Source organism: Cetorhinus maximus, chromosome 4, assembly GCF_964194155.1.
Source record: "Cetorhinus maximus chromosome 4, sCetMax3.hap1.1, whole genome shotgun sequence".
In the NCBI taxonomy this organism is placed as follows: Eukaryota; Metazoa; Chordata; class Chondrichthyes; order Lamniformes; family Cetorhinidae; genus Cetorhinus; species Cetorhinus maximus.
Window position 1 is genome coordinate 35348526 of NC_135882.1, and position 18293 is coordinate 35366818.

Consider the following 18293-nt stretch of genomic DNA (forward strand, 5'->3'; position numbering starts at 1 on the left):
ACGGGCAATATGATTGGTGCGGGCTTGGAGGGCCTGTTCCTGTGCTGTACTTTTCTTTGTTCTTTGTTGACTGCTCCCTCAGATTGATAACTAGCAATCCTCAATAACACGATCTAGTAATAGCAATGATATTTTATTGCAACATACAATGAAAACTAATTTTTATTCCTACACCCAATAAATGAAGCACATAAAATCAAGCCTACTTATCCCCAGAAAGTGCATCTCACTGACCTCTTCAATACTGACTGATCATTTATTTCTTCAACATTTTTAAATAACATGTTCCTCATGTTTCTTTCATGCTGTATGAGTAATTTCATTTTAAATCCACAATGTAGATCATCATTACTACCTCAGCAAAACTAGAAATTTTACTTCAGTAAAGTTACTAATGATTTCTATGTTTTCCATGAGCAAAGCATTGCAGAGGAATCATTATAACTTCCTGATCCTAATGCCAAATTATTTTGATCAAGAACATTGTATTATTCCGAAGAGGACAAAAATAATAAATATAAAGTAAGCATGTCAAAAACATAGAAAATTTGTGGCACAGGGTGAGGCTATTTGGGCCCTGGGCCTGAATCCTGCGTTCCAAGGTGCGGAAAGGCCCCCGGAGCAGCAGCACTTTCTCTGTCATTGTACTCACACAGCAAAGCACTGGCAGAGTTGTCCCAGAGTTTCTTGGCATCTTGTTTGATTGTCAAGCCTGCATCTCAGGTTATCTTCCCTGCAAGGTTCCTCTGAGTATTGCAGTGCAGTGATCCTTCATTTCAAGGCAATGCTCCTATGTATCCCAGCTAACAGGGACAGTGTATTCCACTGGTGGAACCTCCTCTGGGAGAAAGAGAGAGGCAGGAAGGAGAGGAGGCCAGGTGAGCGCGGGCATCATCTCAGGAACAGACCTTTAAGAGGAGAGGCACAGGCTCACCCAGGGAGACCAAGGCGGGAGGGCACGCTGAAGACGCCACTACCCAGCGCCTAGAGAGTTCAGACAGCACTCCAACTACCTCCAGATGTCCAAGGTCCAGTGTCACAGAAGACTCTGCTTCTCCAGTTACACAGTGACAACAATATGTCACATGATAGGCCTGGAAGTCACCTTCAACTGCATGGGCGGACACCCCATGCAGGTGGCTTTGAAGGTCACAGTGGCCCTCAACTTCTAAGCCTCCGGTTCTTTTCAGGATTCAGTGGGGGGTCTGTGTGGCATTTCTCAATCAGCTGCACACAGTTGTGTCAAGCTCATAACTGATGACTATTTTTAGACATGTCCACACGTTCATCCACCTCCAGACAGGTGAGGCGAGTCAGGTGGAGAGATCACGAGGTTTTGCTGCGATGGGTGGGTTCCCCTGTGTCCAGGGTGCAATTGATTGAAGGCGCCAGCAGGTGAGCCTGGAGCTTTTACAAACAAAAAGTCCCACTCAATGAATGCTCAGATCGTCTGTGAACACAGGACACAGGTTCTCCAAGTTTGTGCCCGTTAACCTGGGAGCTCACATGATGCTTACAACTTACAGCACTCACAGGTACCAAGGCTGCTCGTGGCTCCTGCACGAGTAGATGGATGACTCTTGGGTGTTAAGGGCTATCCCTTGAAGAGGTGGCCGATGACCCCACTCCGTCAACCAAGAACTGAGGTCGAGGAGAGATACAACAGGAGTCATGCCTCCACAAGGGCAGTGGTGAAGAGGACCATCAGGCTGCTGAAGATGCGCTTCAAATGCCCGGACCGGTCAGGGGGAGCACTGTAGTATCTGCCAGAGGATGTATCCCTCATAGTCGTGGCATGCTGCGCCCTGCACAACCTGGATCTGGCAAGGGGGAAAGCGAGACAGCTCCACAGGCCACGGAGGATGACTCAAGTGATGGCTCAGAGGAAGAGCCTGGGGAGGCGCAGGGTGAGGACCTCGAGGCAGAGGTCCTTTGCTAACTGTCAATAAATGAGAACCCAATCCAATATGCCAGCACCACACAATGCCATACTTTTACAAGCCTGTGCTGCACCTATTAATAGCATCTAGCCAACTCAGCCCATTTAAGTAAAATAAATGTTTATGTTACTTCATATGAACAAAGAATGAACAAAGTGTCCATCCCTAACATAAAAGTCAGAATAATTAATGCAAAAAATATCACCCGTGACACGACCCTGCTGTGCTCAAGGTGCCTTCAACTTACGTACACTCGGTGTTAAGGGTCAAAGCCGAACTAATGCTCCATATGGAATCCTCCATGATGGAGACCATGGCACACAGACCCTTGTGGATCTCTGCCAGTTCTCCCCGTGCAACCCACTGGAATCCAGCATCTGCTGCTTGAGGGACAACTCCAGAGGCTTGTCATCTGCCTTGGACGCAGCATGGTCCTAATATCCAGCTGTGCTCCCACTGTTGGCTACCTGGGACCTCTCTGCCTCTGCCATATCCTCATGCGAGTGTGATGTGCCCTCACCACTCGGCATTACCCACGGAGCTGAATAACTAATGCCCACCGACATGAGTATCTGCGCTGGTGCCTGGTTCAGACAGACAATGTGACACTGGCGCAGATGTGATGACTTCCTCGGAGCTCAATGGGAGGTCCTCAGGGTCGCCGGCGAGGGGAAGACAAAAGATCATACATTCAATCATCAAAGTCACTATGCATGCTAGGCGGGCTGAGGAGGCAGTGGTGACTTGCTGCATGGTGCCAACTACATTGGAGCTTCAGTGGGCTCTCTGACTACGACAGTTGAGTTTCTGGTGAGAAGAGCCCAGTATGTTTCCAGTACCCACCGCACATGCATCTGTCACTTGCACTCTTACCTTCATCCGAGACCCCCGCCTCACCGTGACTGGAGGAGCAAGCTGGCCGGTGGCTGTCCAACTCCAGTGCATCGCTCTCATGCTTCGAGAGGATGCACAGATTTGGAATCTGTGGAATTTGGCGCTCCATTGCATTATGGCTGCTCTTCTCCTGTAGGGGGCAGGCCTTAATTGGGTACGCAGCGTAAGATCACATTCACAGTGCGAACATGGCCGGGAGTGGATTTTACATTCACTTCCGGATGCAGCAACTTTGGGTGCACCCCGAGGGTAGAAGTCAGGCGATGATGTCTGTGCAGGCGAGAAAAAGCTATCCAGCCTAATCCCAATTTACAGCTCTTGGCTGTTGTTGAGTAGATGAGTAGGTAATGATATTTCAAGGGGAGAATTTCCTCCCTGTCAGGGGTGTTAGGCGGGAGCAGACGGGTGCGCAGCCAATGCGGGCAGGGGGAGTAGGCTGAGTGGGGGCCTGCGCTCTTTCTTGCATGTACGTGAAAGAGTGCAGAAATCTTCCTGAGGCTCAGAGCTGCCTCAGGGAGATTAATTTGATTTTTAAAAATTTTAATAAAGAAAAAAAAATTTTAAGACTTGTCCTCTCATGTGATATCACATGAGCTGGGACATGTCAATGAACTTTAATAAAAACTTTCATTCAATTCATAAACACTTCATGAAACCCCATCCCGCCTGGGGATGAGGTTTCATGATAAATGCGAAGGCTGCCTGGGCTCTTCGCCTGCCCGCCAACCTTAAGGTTGAACAGGCAGCTCCGTTAAGTATTTCAATTACTATTTAAATGGCCTTAATAGGCCTTTGACAGTTCAGCGGGCGCGTAGCCGATTCCAGTGCGTGCCTGCCGAACTGAAAATTGGAATGGCCCGCGGTGACTTCGGGAAGCAAGCTCTATGTCACCGCGTGTCATTTTACACGTCGGCGAGCAGGGCCAACCTGAAGATTCTGGCCCAAGCGTACATCCAAGTGCTTTTTAAATGATGAGGGTCTCTGCCTCCACCACCTTTTCAGGCAGTGAGTTCCAGACCCCCAGCATCCTCTGGGTCAAAAAATAATTCTCAAATCCCCTCCAGTCCTGTCAATTACTTTAAATCCATGCCCCGTGGTTATTAACTTTCCTGTTAAGGGCTCTAGGTCATAGGATCTTAACAGAACAAGAGGCGGCCATTCAGCCCATCGTGTCTGCACCCACTCTCCAAATGAGCATTATGATCTAGTGCTATTGCCCTGTCTTTTCCTCGTACCCATGCACATTGTTTCTATTCAAATAATCATCTAATGCCCTCTTGAATGCCTCGATTGAACCTGCCTCCACCACACTTCCAGGCAGTGCATTCCAGACCCAAACCACTCATTGTGTTAAAAAGTTTTTTCTCACGTTGCATTTGCTTCTTTTGCAAATCACTTTAAATCTGTGCTCTCACGTTCTTGATCCTTTCACGAACGGGAACAGCTTCGCCCTATCTACTCTGTCCAGCCCCCTCATGATCTTGAACATCTCTACCAAATCTCCTTTTAGCCTTCTTCTCTCCAAGGAGGACAGTCCCGACTTCTCCAATCTATCCTCATTGCTCAAGTTTCTCATCCCTGGAGCCATTTTTGCAAACCTCTTCTGCACTCTCTCCAATGTGTTCACATCCCTCCTATAATGTGGCGCCCAGAACCGTACACAATCCTCCAGCTGAGGTCTAACAAGTGTCTTATTTAAATTCAGCATAATTCAGGTCCTTCCTATCCATGCTATCTAGGCCTTCCATAATGTTAAATAACTCAATTAAATGTCCCTTCAGCTACCTCTGTTCCAAAGAAAACAATCTCAGCCTATCCAATCGTTGCTCATAGCTATAATTCTCCTAACCTGGCAAAATCCTTGTAAACCTCCTCTGTTTGCTCTCCAGTGTGACCATATCCTTTCTGTGATGCGGTGACAAGAATCGTACACAGTACACTAACTGTCGTTTAACTCGTGCTTTATACAATTCTAGCCCCCTGCTCCTGTATTTTATACTTTGGCTATTAAAGGGAAGTATCCCATACGCCATCTCAACCAACTTATCTTTCTGCTCTGCTATCTTCAGCAATCTGTGGACATGGACTCCAAACTCCTTCTGTCCTTCTACAATTCTCAGCATTCAACTATTTATTGCGTTATTTCCTTGATGTGTTTGTACTACCTATCCAGTCCTCCTTGTCAGTATGCCGTTCCCTCTCTGCATGCATAATCTTAAACTGTGGGATGACCACCTCCTGAAGCACGCCACCAACGTAGCTCACAGCCTAGCAGATGCATTGCAGTGAAACCAGAGATCGTGCTCCTCCAGCTGGTGACACTTCCTAAACACGAGAAGTGTCAGTGAGTTCCCACATGAGAAAGAATGTGTATTCAACGGGACTTATTAGAATACGACTTAAAATTCTGAGAAGTAAACTCAAGGCTTGTTCCTGGTCTGGACAAAAAACTTAGCAATCACTTTGGTATTCCTTACCTCTGGGCTCTCCAATTGAGGCTTACTCTCGGGCTTGCCACTTATAACTCTCCCACTGCTCTGTCACTCAGCCCTTGAACACGCTCAGGTCTGATCCTAAGTTTTAGGTAGGTTAAATTAAATATTTACCTGTAAACTTACCAACAACGCCCCTCCTTGTGATGCAACCTCCTCCTCCTCCTCTGTGTTTACTATGACATCACTTTTGCAAATTCCGTCAGTATTTGTTTGATGCATTCTGCTGTTGCCACATTGTTTGATTCTCAGGCCACTCGAAAGGCACTCTGCAGTCTGCCAATTCTGATGCTGCCTCTCTGTTTAATTCTCATGCTGCTTCCATGTTGCTCTGTGCTTCTTGTCCATGCTAAAAAGGCCACATCTTACGCAGGTGAACAATGTGCAAAGAATGAAATTAAAGAACTCAAATTCAGACTCCGAGCAATTCCAGGGGAAGCATGTAGCACAGATCCTACAACAGGAGGTTATATTTTAAATTTGACAATAAGAATAAAAACATAGTGTAACTTTTGTGTATTGTTAATCATGACAAAAAGAAAGGCATTTGACCTATAAAATCTGTTTGGCACTTCCCCAAACTATTGGTGCTCAAAACCATTAATTCTGAGCCATAGAGTTGATTGGAGAGAGGGGAAAGAAAGGAGATACCAATGTACCAATTTTATAAAATTGCAGACTCAATCTAAAGATAAGGGCACTCACAATCTCAAAACAGTGGGAGCTGAGGTATCCAGTATCTTACTACCCCATTTCGGTTGACAGCTGCTGACAGAATGAGATTAAATTCTCAAGACTACCACTCACATCAACACATTGCTGCTTTTTGCCAACCTACACACATGCAGCACAAGTGGGGATTTGTACTGGCGTGTTAGAAATTTGGCATTAGACATGATAGGATAGTGGAGTTACCTCTGTTCTATCATGGATGAGCTATAGTAGTTATTTGTAATTACAGGAAGCTGTGGACTGGATATCTAACAGAAATTCTTGTGACTTTTCATTCATGAAAGAGGACTGAAAGTAATGGTTATGGTTCTGGAAATGCCTAGAAATTTTGAAATTCAAATCCCAGTTTGGCAAATTCCTTAACTGAATCCATTAAATGTGCTAATCTGTGGATTTAGACCAGAATGAAAAAAGACCATTGTCTTAATGACCGAATTGGTTCACAATGTCCATTCATGGAAGGTACCTGCCATCCATTCCTGGTCTGGTCTACCTGATGTGTGGTTAGTTGACTCAATACACTCGGACGTGACAAACCAAGCTGCTAAACTGTAAATACAATTACAAAGCAAACAATCCATCACCCCCGGTTGCTTTAGGAAAATGACTGACAATAAATGTAGTCTTGCCAAAGTCACTCACATTATGAGACCAAAGTTCGAGAAAACCTTTGTTCCAACAAACAAGCCTATTATTACCCACCTTCGCAAACCACTGCTTGAATCTGTGGCTATCACCTGTACTGCTTTTTTCTCTTGCATTATTAAAAAAGGCCAATACCAGAATTACTTAACAAGTAAAAGAGGTCAATTAATTCTTAAGTCTCTGATGTACTTTCCCCAAGCACTATTCACCACAGCGTAAGAGTTACTGTTTACCACAGCACTGCCCTGTACCCAAGACAGATAAGCAATGTTCCGTGCAAGGGCATGGCCACATAGTACTCCAGACAGCGCATCAAGCAGGTCACACACAACCCATGTTCCCCTTAAGATGTGCGTGTGCGCAGCCATACAGCAATCTGGGATGTACCATACAGAGCAACAAACAACCAGACATAAGAAAAAATAGATGCAACATTGCAGAGTGCATCAAACTGTAATACATCATTTCATATATCCTTTGTTGAGGTTTTGTTTTTGATTACATCCTTGCCATCTAAATAACATTTGGCAAATATCCGCATCATCAATTTTCTTCTAGCATGGAAGGATATTTCTCCGGTTATATGTCACAAAGAAAAATTGATCCTTGCAGTCTTGAATCTTACATTAAGAAACCTCCTTTGACAGAGAAATTGCAAGTGAAAGTTGATTTTTGTGAATACATAACTAACCATATTCATTCACAGGATTCACATGCAACATAGTTACCATTATAAATTTAGAGTTGGCTGATAACCAGGAACTAGAAAGGGTCTCCAGCTGAATACCTAGGAATTGGTTGATTCACTCAGATGAGAGACTCAATTTTAAAAATTCAGATGCAATAAATGTATTAAATTAACCTCTCCATAGCTTTTCCTTTTTTTTAAAGCAAAGCCTGAAACTTCTCTATCAATTGTCAACGTTATAATTTCTTTTTTAATACATTCATTCTTTCTCATTACTATGGTTAACCTAAAATACAGCCCAGGAGCAAATCATATGATAGAGGTTACAAAATTTGTTTGGGGTTGCCACAGATTTTCATAATGCTCACATTTTAAGTAACTTGGTATCTTATCTTCTCACAACAGAATCACATTTAATCAATGTGGGTTCCATCATAACTGTTTCCACAACTTCATTCCTGAATATCTGTCTTTCCAGATTGTAAGGACCAGTTATACTACAAAGAATAGCTATTACGTTTTGGCATTCTTGTAACCTGGGTCTGGCATGAGAGAGGCATATTGAGCAGTGCCACTTCACTTGCATCCTCTGGGATATACTTCCCAGACACAGCAATGCTTCAGTTTCTTCTGCCGTGTGAAATGCAGTCGTGCATGTAGAGGCACATACATGCAAGGTTACATCTGTTACACATATGCGGTTGTTTGGCACAAAGTTCTTCTTGTTTTGAATGTAGCCAGATGTATGTATACGACGTGTTAAAACTAACCGAGTTACACCCATTAGGCTGGGGTTGCAGGATGGAACTCTTGGTAGCCAAAAGATATAAAAGTTCCTGGGATGCTGCTTTTGCACCAGTCACCACACTAGATTTGCCATAATGTGTTGTGTTCAGCCAAAATTTGGATAGAACTATAGAAAAGTTATGGCTCAGAAAGAAACCATTCAGCCTAATGTGTCCGCACTAGCCGCCCATTCTAATCCCACCTTCCAGGTTACAGCACTTTAGGTACAGATCCAGGGACCTTTTAAATGTGTTGAGGGTTTCTGCCTCAACAACCAATCAAGAGAGCAAATTCCAGACACCCACCACCCACTCGGTGAAAACGTTTTTCCTAATATCCCCTCTAATCCTTCTACCAATCACCTTAACTCTGTGCCCCCTGATAATTGACCTCTCCGCTAAGGGAAACAAGTCTTTCCTGTCTACTCTGCCTAGGCCACTATACATCTCAATCAAATCACCCCTCAGCCTCTTCTGTTCTAAGGAAACAACTCCAGCCTACTCAATTTTTCCTCATAGCTGCAATTTCCAAGCCCTGGCAACATTCTTGTAAATCTCCTCTGTACTCTCTCCAGGGCAATTACGTCCTTCCTGTAATGTGGTGACCAGAACTGTACGCAAAACTCCAGCTGTGTTCCAGCATTACATCTCTGTTTTTGTATTCTATACCTCAACTAATGAAAGAAAGCATTCCAAATGCCTTCTTTCCACCTTATCTACTTGTCCTGCCATCTTCAGGAATCTGTGGTCATGTACTCCAAGGTCTCTCACTTCCTCTAACCCTCTCAATATCCTCTGGTTTATTGTGTATTTCCTTGCTTTGTTTGCCCTCTCAAAATGCATTACCTCACACTTCTCTGGGTTGAATTCCATTTGCTACCTTTCAGCCTAACCAAACCATTGATATCATTCTGGAGTCCACAGCTATCCACTTCACTATCAATATTTCTCACTGGAGCATAGTAGTGGAACTGGTGTGTGAACTTGCTGTCTCACATTATAATTTTTGTGCCAAAGAAAAGGGACAATGGCAGCATAGATATGAAGCTGGCTAAATGAGTTGTGGTGAAGGGTCATTTTACAGACTGGAGGAAGTTATATACTGGGGTTCCCAGGGTCGGTATTAGGATCACTGCTTTTCTTGATCTATATTAACGATCCTGGCTTGGACATGTAAGTCACAATTTCAAAGTTTGCAGTGACACAAAACTTGAAAGTATTGTGAACTGTGAAGAAGGTAGTCTTCAAGAGGACATAGACAAGCTGGTGGAATGGGCAGGCAGGTGGTAGATGAAATTTAATGCAGAGAAGTGTGAAGTGATACGTTTTGGTAGGAAAAAATGAACAAAAGGTAATATACAATTCTAAATAGGATACAGGAACAGAGGACCTAGGGTTATATGTGCACAAATCATTGAAGGTAGCAGGGCAAGTTGAGATGGCAGTTAACTAAGGTATATGGGATCCTCGGCTTTAAAAATAGAGGCATAGTGCACAAAAGTAAGGGAGTTATGGTATACTTTTAGAAAGCACAGGTTCAGCCTCTAGTTGACTTTAGTTCTGGGCACCACTGTTTACAAAGTATGTGAAGGCATTGGAGAGGTGCAGAAAAGATTCACGAGAGTGGTTCCAGGGGTGAGAGATTTCAGTTATGTTAGATAGATTGGCGAAGCTGGGGCTGCTGTCCTTAGGGAACAGAAGGTTGAGAGGAGGTTTGGTAGAGATGTTCAAAAATAATGATAGGTCTAGTAGATAAAGAGAAACTGTTTCCATTGGCAGAAGGGTTGAGAACCAGAGGGCACTGATTTAAGGTGATTGGCAAAAGAACCAGAGGATACATGAGGAAAAACATTTTTTTATGGAGCGTGTGGTTAGGATCTAGAATGCCCTGCTTGAGGCTATGGTGGAGGCTGATTCAATCATGGTTTTAAAAAGGGCGTTGGATTATTATCTAAAGAGAATATATTTGCAGGGCTACAGGAAAAAGCCGAATAGCTCTTCCAGACCGGACAGGCCGAATAGGCTCCTTCAGTGCTGTCAGCATTTTATGATTCTATTCTTGGATATTATTGGCTCACAATGAGAATGTAGACTGTAACAGGTCACCTTTCTTCCAAAGAACTGAGGATTAGAAAGTTGCATCATCACCTGAGGAGAAAAAAATAATCTTAAATTCCTTTCAGAACATTATGTTCAAAAACCTCTTTGTGTGGCTTGTCAAGTGGCTATGATGAAAGGTCATCAACCTGAAATGTTCATTCTGTTCCCCACTCCATAGATGTTGCCTGACCTGCTGTGTATTTCCAGTATTTTCTGCTTTTATTGTAAAGTACCACATGTTATTTTTCAATTTGTATTTTTTGTAACTATGTGTGCGTGAAATTTTTAATTCATCAAGCTGAGGGGATGTTAGTTTTAAAAACTCTTCAATTTTGGCTTGTTTAATACCGTTAGCCCTTGACCACCAGACTTTTCAAACTCATTTTACTGTTGTTCTTTTAGACAACAGAGGAAGCTCCAGTTCTACCAATTTAATCTGTGCCAGTCAATGCCTCCTTTTCCCGTACTTTTCAAATGTTTGCTTGACAAACGCTCACAAAACAAACCAACAAGCCAGGGTAGGTCTTCCAAGACATATGGACTTCATTCATTCCCAGGATGTGGGCATCATTGGCAAGGAGCACATTCAATGCCCACCTCTAGATTCCTTGAGCTTGATACAATTCAGGCGCTGGCTACACCACTAACAGTCAACTATGTTGGTGTGGGACTGGATTCACATGCAGGCTAGGTTTCCTTCTCTGAAATGACATAGTAAACTAGCTGGATCTTTACTACATCTAATATCCAAATTAAAACATTGTGTTTTACTGATACCAACTCTCATTTAAAGAAAAAAAAATCTAATTCTTGAATTACCATGATAGGTTTTGAAATACCATTCCCTGGATTATTAGGCCAAGTTTCTGGATAACCGGTCCAATAATGTAACCACTGACATTAATGTAAAAGCTAACATTACTGTATCCATTTTATCAGTTACATTGTAACGTAATGCTACCATCAAAATGAGCTTTAACTATACTGAATATATCAGCAATAACCTTGCCCATTTATACAAATAGATTTCAATTTGCCATGCATTTAAGAATTTAACAGGACTGAACCTCTGCATTCAGTCCCAAGAAACCAACAAATCACAAATACACTCAGGATAATGCTTCAAATCTTCTTTACCATAGAAGTGCAGTGATTTATTTATGCACTTATGATCTCATGCAGCTTTGCACACTCAAAGTTAAGGAATACAGTCCCTCTCTGACACGTATCTATGAGCTAAATTTTGCTAGAAAAATAGTGTCATGTCAAAAAGACACGCCGCTATTAATGCGCCAATTGCCCAGGAGATTAAGAAACACACCATAAGATTCACATCTCCAGATCCTGGATGCCACTGCATCGCTTGTTTCACACAAATGGTTTCTCGCTTTAGACTTCCTTTAACCTGCTGGGATTTTACATTAACAGTCATTAAATACATCACAGAAATTTAGGGCTGCATGTTAACTGTGCAAGTATCTTTTTAATGCTGCAATGTTGGCCCAAATCTTCCTATCAGGATCGGAACCTCTATTTCCCACGCTGATCAGACAAAAAAAAACACTTGCGTTACTCCGGTTTTTCTGGGCAATCTTACTATGTAGGTTCCTTCTAAACTGACTCAGTGCAGGAAACCTTGGAGATATCAGTGGAGGGAATCACACAGAAGCCATGCCCCATTTTACAGCACCAGTGCCGTATTCTGGTAAGTAAAGAGTTTAAATGTCCCAAAGCTTCTTTGAAAAGCTACGAAGACAAGGTTAGTGGGTTAGGGTGGGTGAGGGGGTAGTGGCATCTGAGTAGGGTGGTGAAGTTGGGTTGGGGTGGAGTCGGGTGGTGAGGTCAGGTCAGGTTGAGGGTGCCGGGGGATTTTTTGAGGGGTCTGGGAGTGTCAGGTGGTGAAGTCGAATAGGGAGGAGTAGAGGGGTCAGGGGGGAGTCGGGTAGGTCAGCGAGGGAGTTGGACAGGGGGAACTGGGTGGAGAGATTGGACCAGGTCAGGTTGTGGGAGTCAGGTGGCGAGGCCAAGTCAGGTCAGGTCGGGGGAGTCAGATGATCAGAGGGATGGTCAGGAGGGGAATCAGGTGGTAAAGTCTGGCCAGGTCGGGTTGGGGATGGTGGGGAAGTGGGATTGTGAGATTGGGTCTGGGGGCGGCGGGGGCAGATTACTGTGAGTCTGTTGTACATTTACCCAGGCATTAGGTGAGAATTTTTCCATCTAACATTACCTGGATAGTTATCCAGAAAAGTAAGTCGAAACTGTCCAAAGTCTCTGACTCTAACCCTGAATTGGAGATTTTTGCAGCGGTTCCTGGGGAGAGGGAGGGTTGCCCATTGGAGTTCAAACTTGCCAGGCAATTCCCATGGAGTCGTTGTGTTGGGACTTCTGCAGGGTCCCGAAGCATATCTTGGCGGTCCATCTAGTCTCCAACTATCTGGAGAGCGTAAGATGTAGGCTATTGCTCATGCAATGTCAATCAACCTTTCTGGCCCAAAAAGGAAATAATCTGAACTAGTAAAGCTCATTCCGGCAGATAGTAAATTCTTCTTTTTATAGTTTTACATTCGACACACATGTGAGATCTTAAAACAAGGTGGATTTATTCACCTAGATTGTGTCCCTGCTTGCAGTGTTTAACAAGACATTCATAAGTATATAGAATAAAATGGGTTCTGAAGAAGTCATATTCAACTCGAAACATTAACTGTTTCTCTCTCCACAGATGCTGCCAGACCTGAGTATTTCCAGCACTTCCTGTTTTTATTCTAGATTTCTAGCATCCACAGCATTTGTCTTTTATGATCTGTATATAGACTCCAACTCTTATTCCTCTCCAAACCCCACGCTCCAATTGAACCATTTCCTTGCCTTTTATTCTTACACGCTGGGAGTCATTGCTAATTAAAGGCAATTAAAGTCAACAATTTCTTCAAGCTATAACATGTTTTATATAACTTCCTTAAGTTGTATATCTTCCTTGGATAGGGAACTCTCATCATCATGTTATTTCTCTTATTCTGTTACATATATCCCTACTGACTGACAGCTCCCACCCTCTGGGCAGCAAAAAGCCAGAGGCTCAAGCAATTTCTGTCTTGAGGCTTTACATTTGGGACTGGGCATCAGTATTTCTTTGCGTCAACTCGGCTCTATGTTGAACTGTGAAGTCTTGTATATGCAGGGACAAAAAACAATGGCCCAGATTTGTGCTGGGCACATTGTCGCTGCCCTCCAAGTTATCTGCACCCCAATGGAACTCCTGGTTTTGAGCCAGGACTTCAAATCATGGCTGAAGCAGAAATGGGCCAGCAGACTCTCCAGGGTAAATCCAGTGAGTGCAGCAAAGTCAAAGGAACACACCCCCTTTTACGGCACCAGTTGAGGTATTCAGGTAAGCTTTTAAAGCTTTCAAGTCTTTGAATGAATTAGTGAGTGAATGAGAGAGAGAGAGTGTGTGTGTGTGTGTGTGGGTGGTGCGGAGTGATTGGGTGGGTAGGGGGAGCAAGTGGGTAAGCAGACAGTTGGACTGGGTGGGGAGTCGGGTCAGGGGAATAGTGGAGAGAGAGAGAGAGGTTCAGGCTGTGTAGGATTGCGGGGAATGATTTGAAGGGTGGGGGCGGAATGACTGTGGTGCTCAGTTCAATTATGTTGGCTAATCTGAGATGGACCAGGTATTAACCAACTGAGCTCAGTGTCAGAGACTTTTGTAGAGTGTCCAAGGCAGCACAAATCAGTCCATCGGAAATTTAAACTTCCCGGGCAATTACATGGCATCTGTGCATGCCAGGATCCCAAAGGGTCCCAAAGCATATCACAGACTTAAGTTCAGATTCAGCTGCTCTGGAGATTGGAAGATCTAGGCCATTGTGTAACCTGGGCATTCTTTCCCTTATTTGCCTGTACACACTTGAGGGCATGGTTTGTTACTAGCCGTGATGTTCTCCCAATAGATAGTACCACTTACCTGATCAGTAAGCACTCTTTCCCAACACTAACATTGAAAAACATAACATAATGCTAACAGCACAGAAACAGGCCATTCAGCCCAACAGGTCCATGCTCTATATGAGCCTCCTCTAACCCCATCAACTGTTACGATTGGTCTCCAGGTGAGGACCACAATTTGTTAACTTCTCGAATGGGACCCCAATTTTGTTACGCGGAGGAATGAGTTAGCTTCCCTTCTTTATTGAACCCCTCGGTTGGTCGCAACAAGGTTAATTTAAAAGGGATCCCTTCCCCTGTGGATACCTTTTTCCAGTCCAAATTTTTTCGAAGGAGCCAATTTAACCAGGTTTTCTCGAGTCAAAAAAAGTGTAAGTTTATGCAAGAAAAATAATAAAAAATAATAAAAACGCAACACACGATCAGAAATGAGAAGTTAAGAATCCAAATAAAAGTTTAGTTAAAAAAAAATTAGTCTTTGGCTTGTCCATGACGTGTAGATGGTGGTATGTTGCGGCCATTAGGTTGGGTGATTCCAATAGAGTTGACTTTGACAGTTTCACAGTTGGTTTGGAGACACTTAGTTCTACAGGGTAGAAAAGAGGTTGTCCTATTTTGATTGCAGTTTCAGCTGAGCCTTGAGAGAGCAAGAGAGAGAGCGAGCAAGAAAGCGAGAGAGAGAGAGAGCGAGAGTTCACCTGCAACTGCAGGGGCGACTAGCTCATCTTCTTGAGCTGTCACTCTCATAGCACACACAGCACTGCTCTGCAACTAGCTTTTTAACCCACTTTCCCCGTGTATTCCAAGAAGGGAAATAGTCATCTTTCATCCATCTCAGACTTATTTACACATTCAGAGATATAAATCAACAGGTGGTCAATTTTTGGGTGACTGCTGAGATGTGTAAATCAGTCTTATTTCTCCACAACCACAGGAGATTCAAGTTCAGTCTTTTGCATTTTCCCTAGCTCCCTTTCAAGTGTCTCTGCTTGAAGAAAGCCATGACACTTTTTCAGGTGTGACATGCCATGTTCTCTCAGCACAGGTCAGACAGTATACTCCACATTGAGATTTTCCAGAACGTGGTTGCTTGTATTTCTTTTAGACACATGCACACACACCGTCCGCACCGCCCCCCGTCTCCCCCTCCCTCCCCAGCCTTGGTCAATATTATCTCTTCAGTTCTAACCAGGCCATCTGCAATCACATTTGGCTTCCCGGCAATGTGGATGATTTTTAGGTGGTACGATTCGAGAAACAAACTCTAACGGAATAATCTGGTATTCTGCTCCTTCAACTTCTCCACAAAGGTTAAAGGGTTATGGGTTTCCTTCTCCACTGTGGAGTACCATTTCTGATGCTTGTTTAGTTTTTTGGGGAAGTACGCTATCCCTATCCCTAAAGGTAATCATTTTTGGATTATTACCTGAGCCACATGCAAATTGGCATAGGACAAATAGGATTAGAGAAATGAATGCATGGTTCAAAGACCAGTGTGGAAGAAGTGGGTTCCAGTTTGTAGGGCACTGGCATCAGTATTGGGGAAAGTGGGATCCATATCATTGGGATGGTCTACACCTGATCCATGCTGGGGCTCATGTCCTTGCGAGTCGCCTAATTAGGGAAGTAGAGAGGGTTTTAAACTGAATAGTCAGGGCAAGGGATCAAATTTGGGAAGATGTCGGAAACCAAACAGTAGAAACAAGACAAGAGAGACATATTAATATGGGAAATGAAAAACAGGCTGTGACAGGAAGGGACAGAGATTACAATTCTAAGAGTAAATCAGCAGATAAGGCTAGACGCTACAAAAATAATAAAAGAACAAAACTAAAGGCTCTCTATCTAAACACACATAGCACTTGAAACTAAACAGATGAACTGATAATGCCAATAAAAATAAATAAGTATGATCTGATAAACATCACAGAGACATGGTTACAGAATGACTTAGATTGGGACCTGAATATTGAAAACAAAAACAGAATTACCTGGAAAAACTCAGCAGGTCTGGCAGCATCGGCGGAGAAGAAAAGAGTTGACGTTTCGGTTTTTTGTTTTTATCCCTGAATATTGAAGGTTATGTGACAGGAAGTTAGAAAAAGGTGGAGGGGTGGCTCTGTTAATGAATGATGGTTTTAGCACATTAGAGAGGGATGACTTAAGTTCAGGAAACCGGGGTGTAGAAATGGTTTGGGTTGAGGTGAGGAATGATAAAGGCAAGAAGTCACTTGTCAGAGTGCTGTACAGGCCCCCTAATTGTAGCTACATAGTAGGGCAGCGTCTAAAAGATGAGATGATGGGAGTTTGCCAGAAAGGTACAGCAATAATCATGGGGGATTTTAATCTACATATAGGCTGGAAAAAACAGATGGGCAAAGGTAGCATAGATAAGGATCTCATAGGATGTTTTCAGGATAGTATCTTAGAACGCACTTTCTGGAGTCAACCAGACAGCAGGCTATACTAGACCCGGCATTGTGCAATGAAATAGAGTTAATTGATGACCTCCTAGCGAAGGTACCCCTCAGCAGCAGTGATCATAATATGACTGAATTTTACATTCATTTTGAGGGGGAATTTAGTGCGTCCAAGACTAGTATTTTAAACTTAAATAAGGGCAATTATTAGGGCATGAAAGAGGAGCTAGCTAAAGTGAACTGGCATTTGAGGTTAAGGGATATGTCAACAGAAGTTCAGTGGCAAAAATTTAAAGGGATATTTCAGAATAAATAGAATATATAGATTCCAATGAGGAAGAAAAATTAAAAGGGGAAGGCCCACCATCCTTGGTTAACAAAAAAGTTAAATACAGCATTAAATTTAAAGGAAAAGCACATAATTACACAAAGACCAGGTCAGAAGATTGGAAATAATACAAAGGACAGCAAAGAGTGACAAAAAGATTTAAAAGGAGGGAAAAATTAGAACATGAGAGAAAGCTAGCTAGTAACAGTAAAGATGGATAGTAAGAGTTTCTATAGTTATTTAAATAAGAAGAGTTAACAAAGTGAGCATTGGTCCTATAGAGAGTGTGTCAGGGGAATTGATCATGGAAAGTAGCGAGATGGCGGTTGAATTAAACAGGTATTTTGCTTTGGTCTTCACAATAGCGGACACAAGAAACATCCCGGAAATAGCTGTAAATCAGGAAATGGAAGGGAGGGAGGTACTCGGGGAAATTACAATCATGAGGAAAGTGGTATTGAGCAAATTGTTGGGGTTACGGGCTGACAAATCTCCAGGTCCGTATGGACTTCACCCTAAGGTCTTGAAAGAAGTGGTTAACGAGATAGCTGATACACAAATTTCCAAAACTCTCTAGATTCGGGAAGGTTCCCTTAGATTGGAAAATAGCAAATGTAACTCTGTTATTCAAATAGAGAAGACGACAGCAAGCAGGAAACTATAGGCCAATTAGCTTAACATCTGGCATAGGGAAAATGTTAGAAGCTCTTATTAAAGATGTTATAGCAGGGCACTTAGAAAAATTCAAGGCAATCGGGCAAAGCCAACGTGGTTTTGTGAAAGGGAAATCATGGTTTGCCAATTTATTCAAGTTCTTTGAAGGAGTCACATGTGTTGTGGACAAAGGGGAACTGGCGGATGTACTGTAGTTAAATTTCCAGAAGGCATTTGATAAAGTGCCACATCAAAAGTTTTTGTGGAAAATAAGAGCTACTGGTATAGGGGGTAACATATTGGCATGGACAGATCATCAGCCAGCTAACAGGAAGCAGAGAGTTGGCATAAATGGGCCTTTTTCTGGTTGGCAGGATGAGTGGTGTGCCACAGGGATCATTGCTGGGGCCACAACCTTTTACAATTATATAAATGACTAGGATGAAAGGACCGAAGGAATGGTTGCTAAATTTGCTGATGACACAAAGATAGGAAGGGAAGTAAATTGTGAAGAGGACATAAGGGGGGCTACAAAGTGACATAGATAGGTTAAGTGATTGAGCAAAGATCTGACAAATGGAATATAATGTGGGCAAATGTGAAATCGTTCATTTTGGCAGGAAGAATGAAAAAGAAGTTTATTATCTAAATGGTGAGAGATTTCAGAGCT

The 18293-nt window shown here is 43.1% G+C and overlaps 1 protein-coding gene across 3 annotated transcripts in view; it reads right to left on the minus strand.

Annotated features, from left to right (window-relative positions):
* The window catches only part of LOC144679568 (uncharacterized), a 237123-nt gene that overhangs the window by 28038 nt on the left and 190792 nt on the right, over nucleotides 1-18293 (minus strand). The window contains exon 10 of one of the 3 annotated variants that reach the window (XM_078540073.1): nucleotides 14821-14858. The exons of the other annotated variants lie outside the window; for them this stretch is intronic. Within the exon in view, the coding sequence (XP_078396199.1) occupies nucleotides 14849-14858 (10 nt within the window). The 3' untranslated portion in view covers nucleotides 14821-14848. Of the gene's footprint in view, nucleotides 1-14820; nucleotides 14859-18293 lie in introns of those variants that run through there. 3 annotated transcript variants of the gene reach the window in all.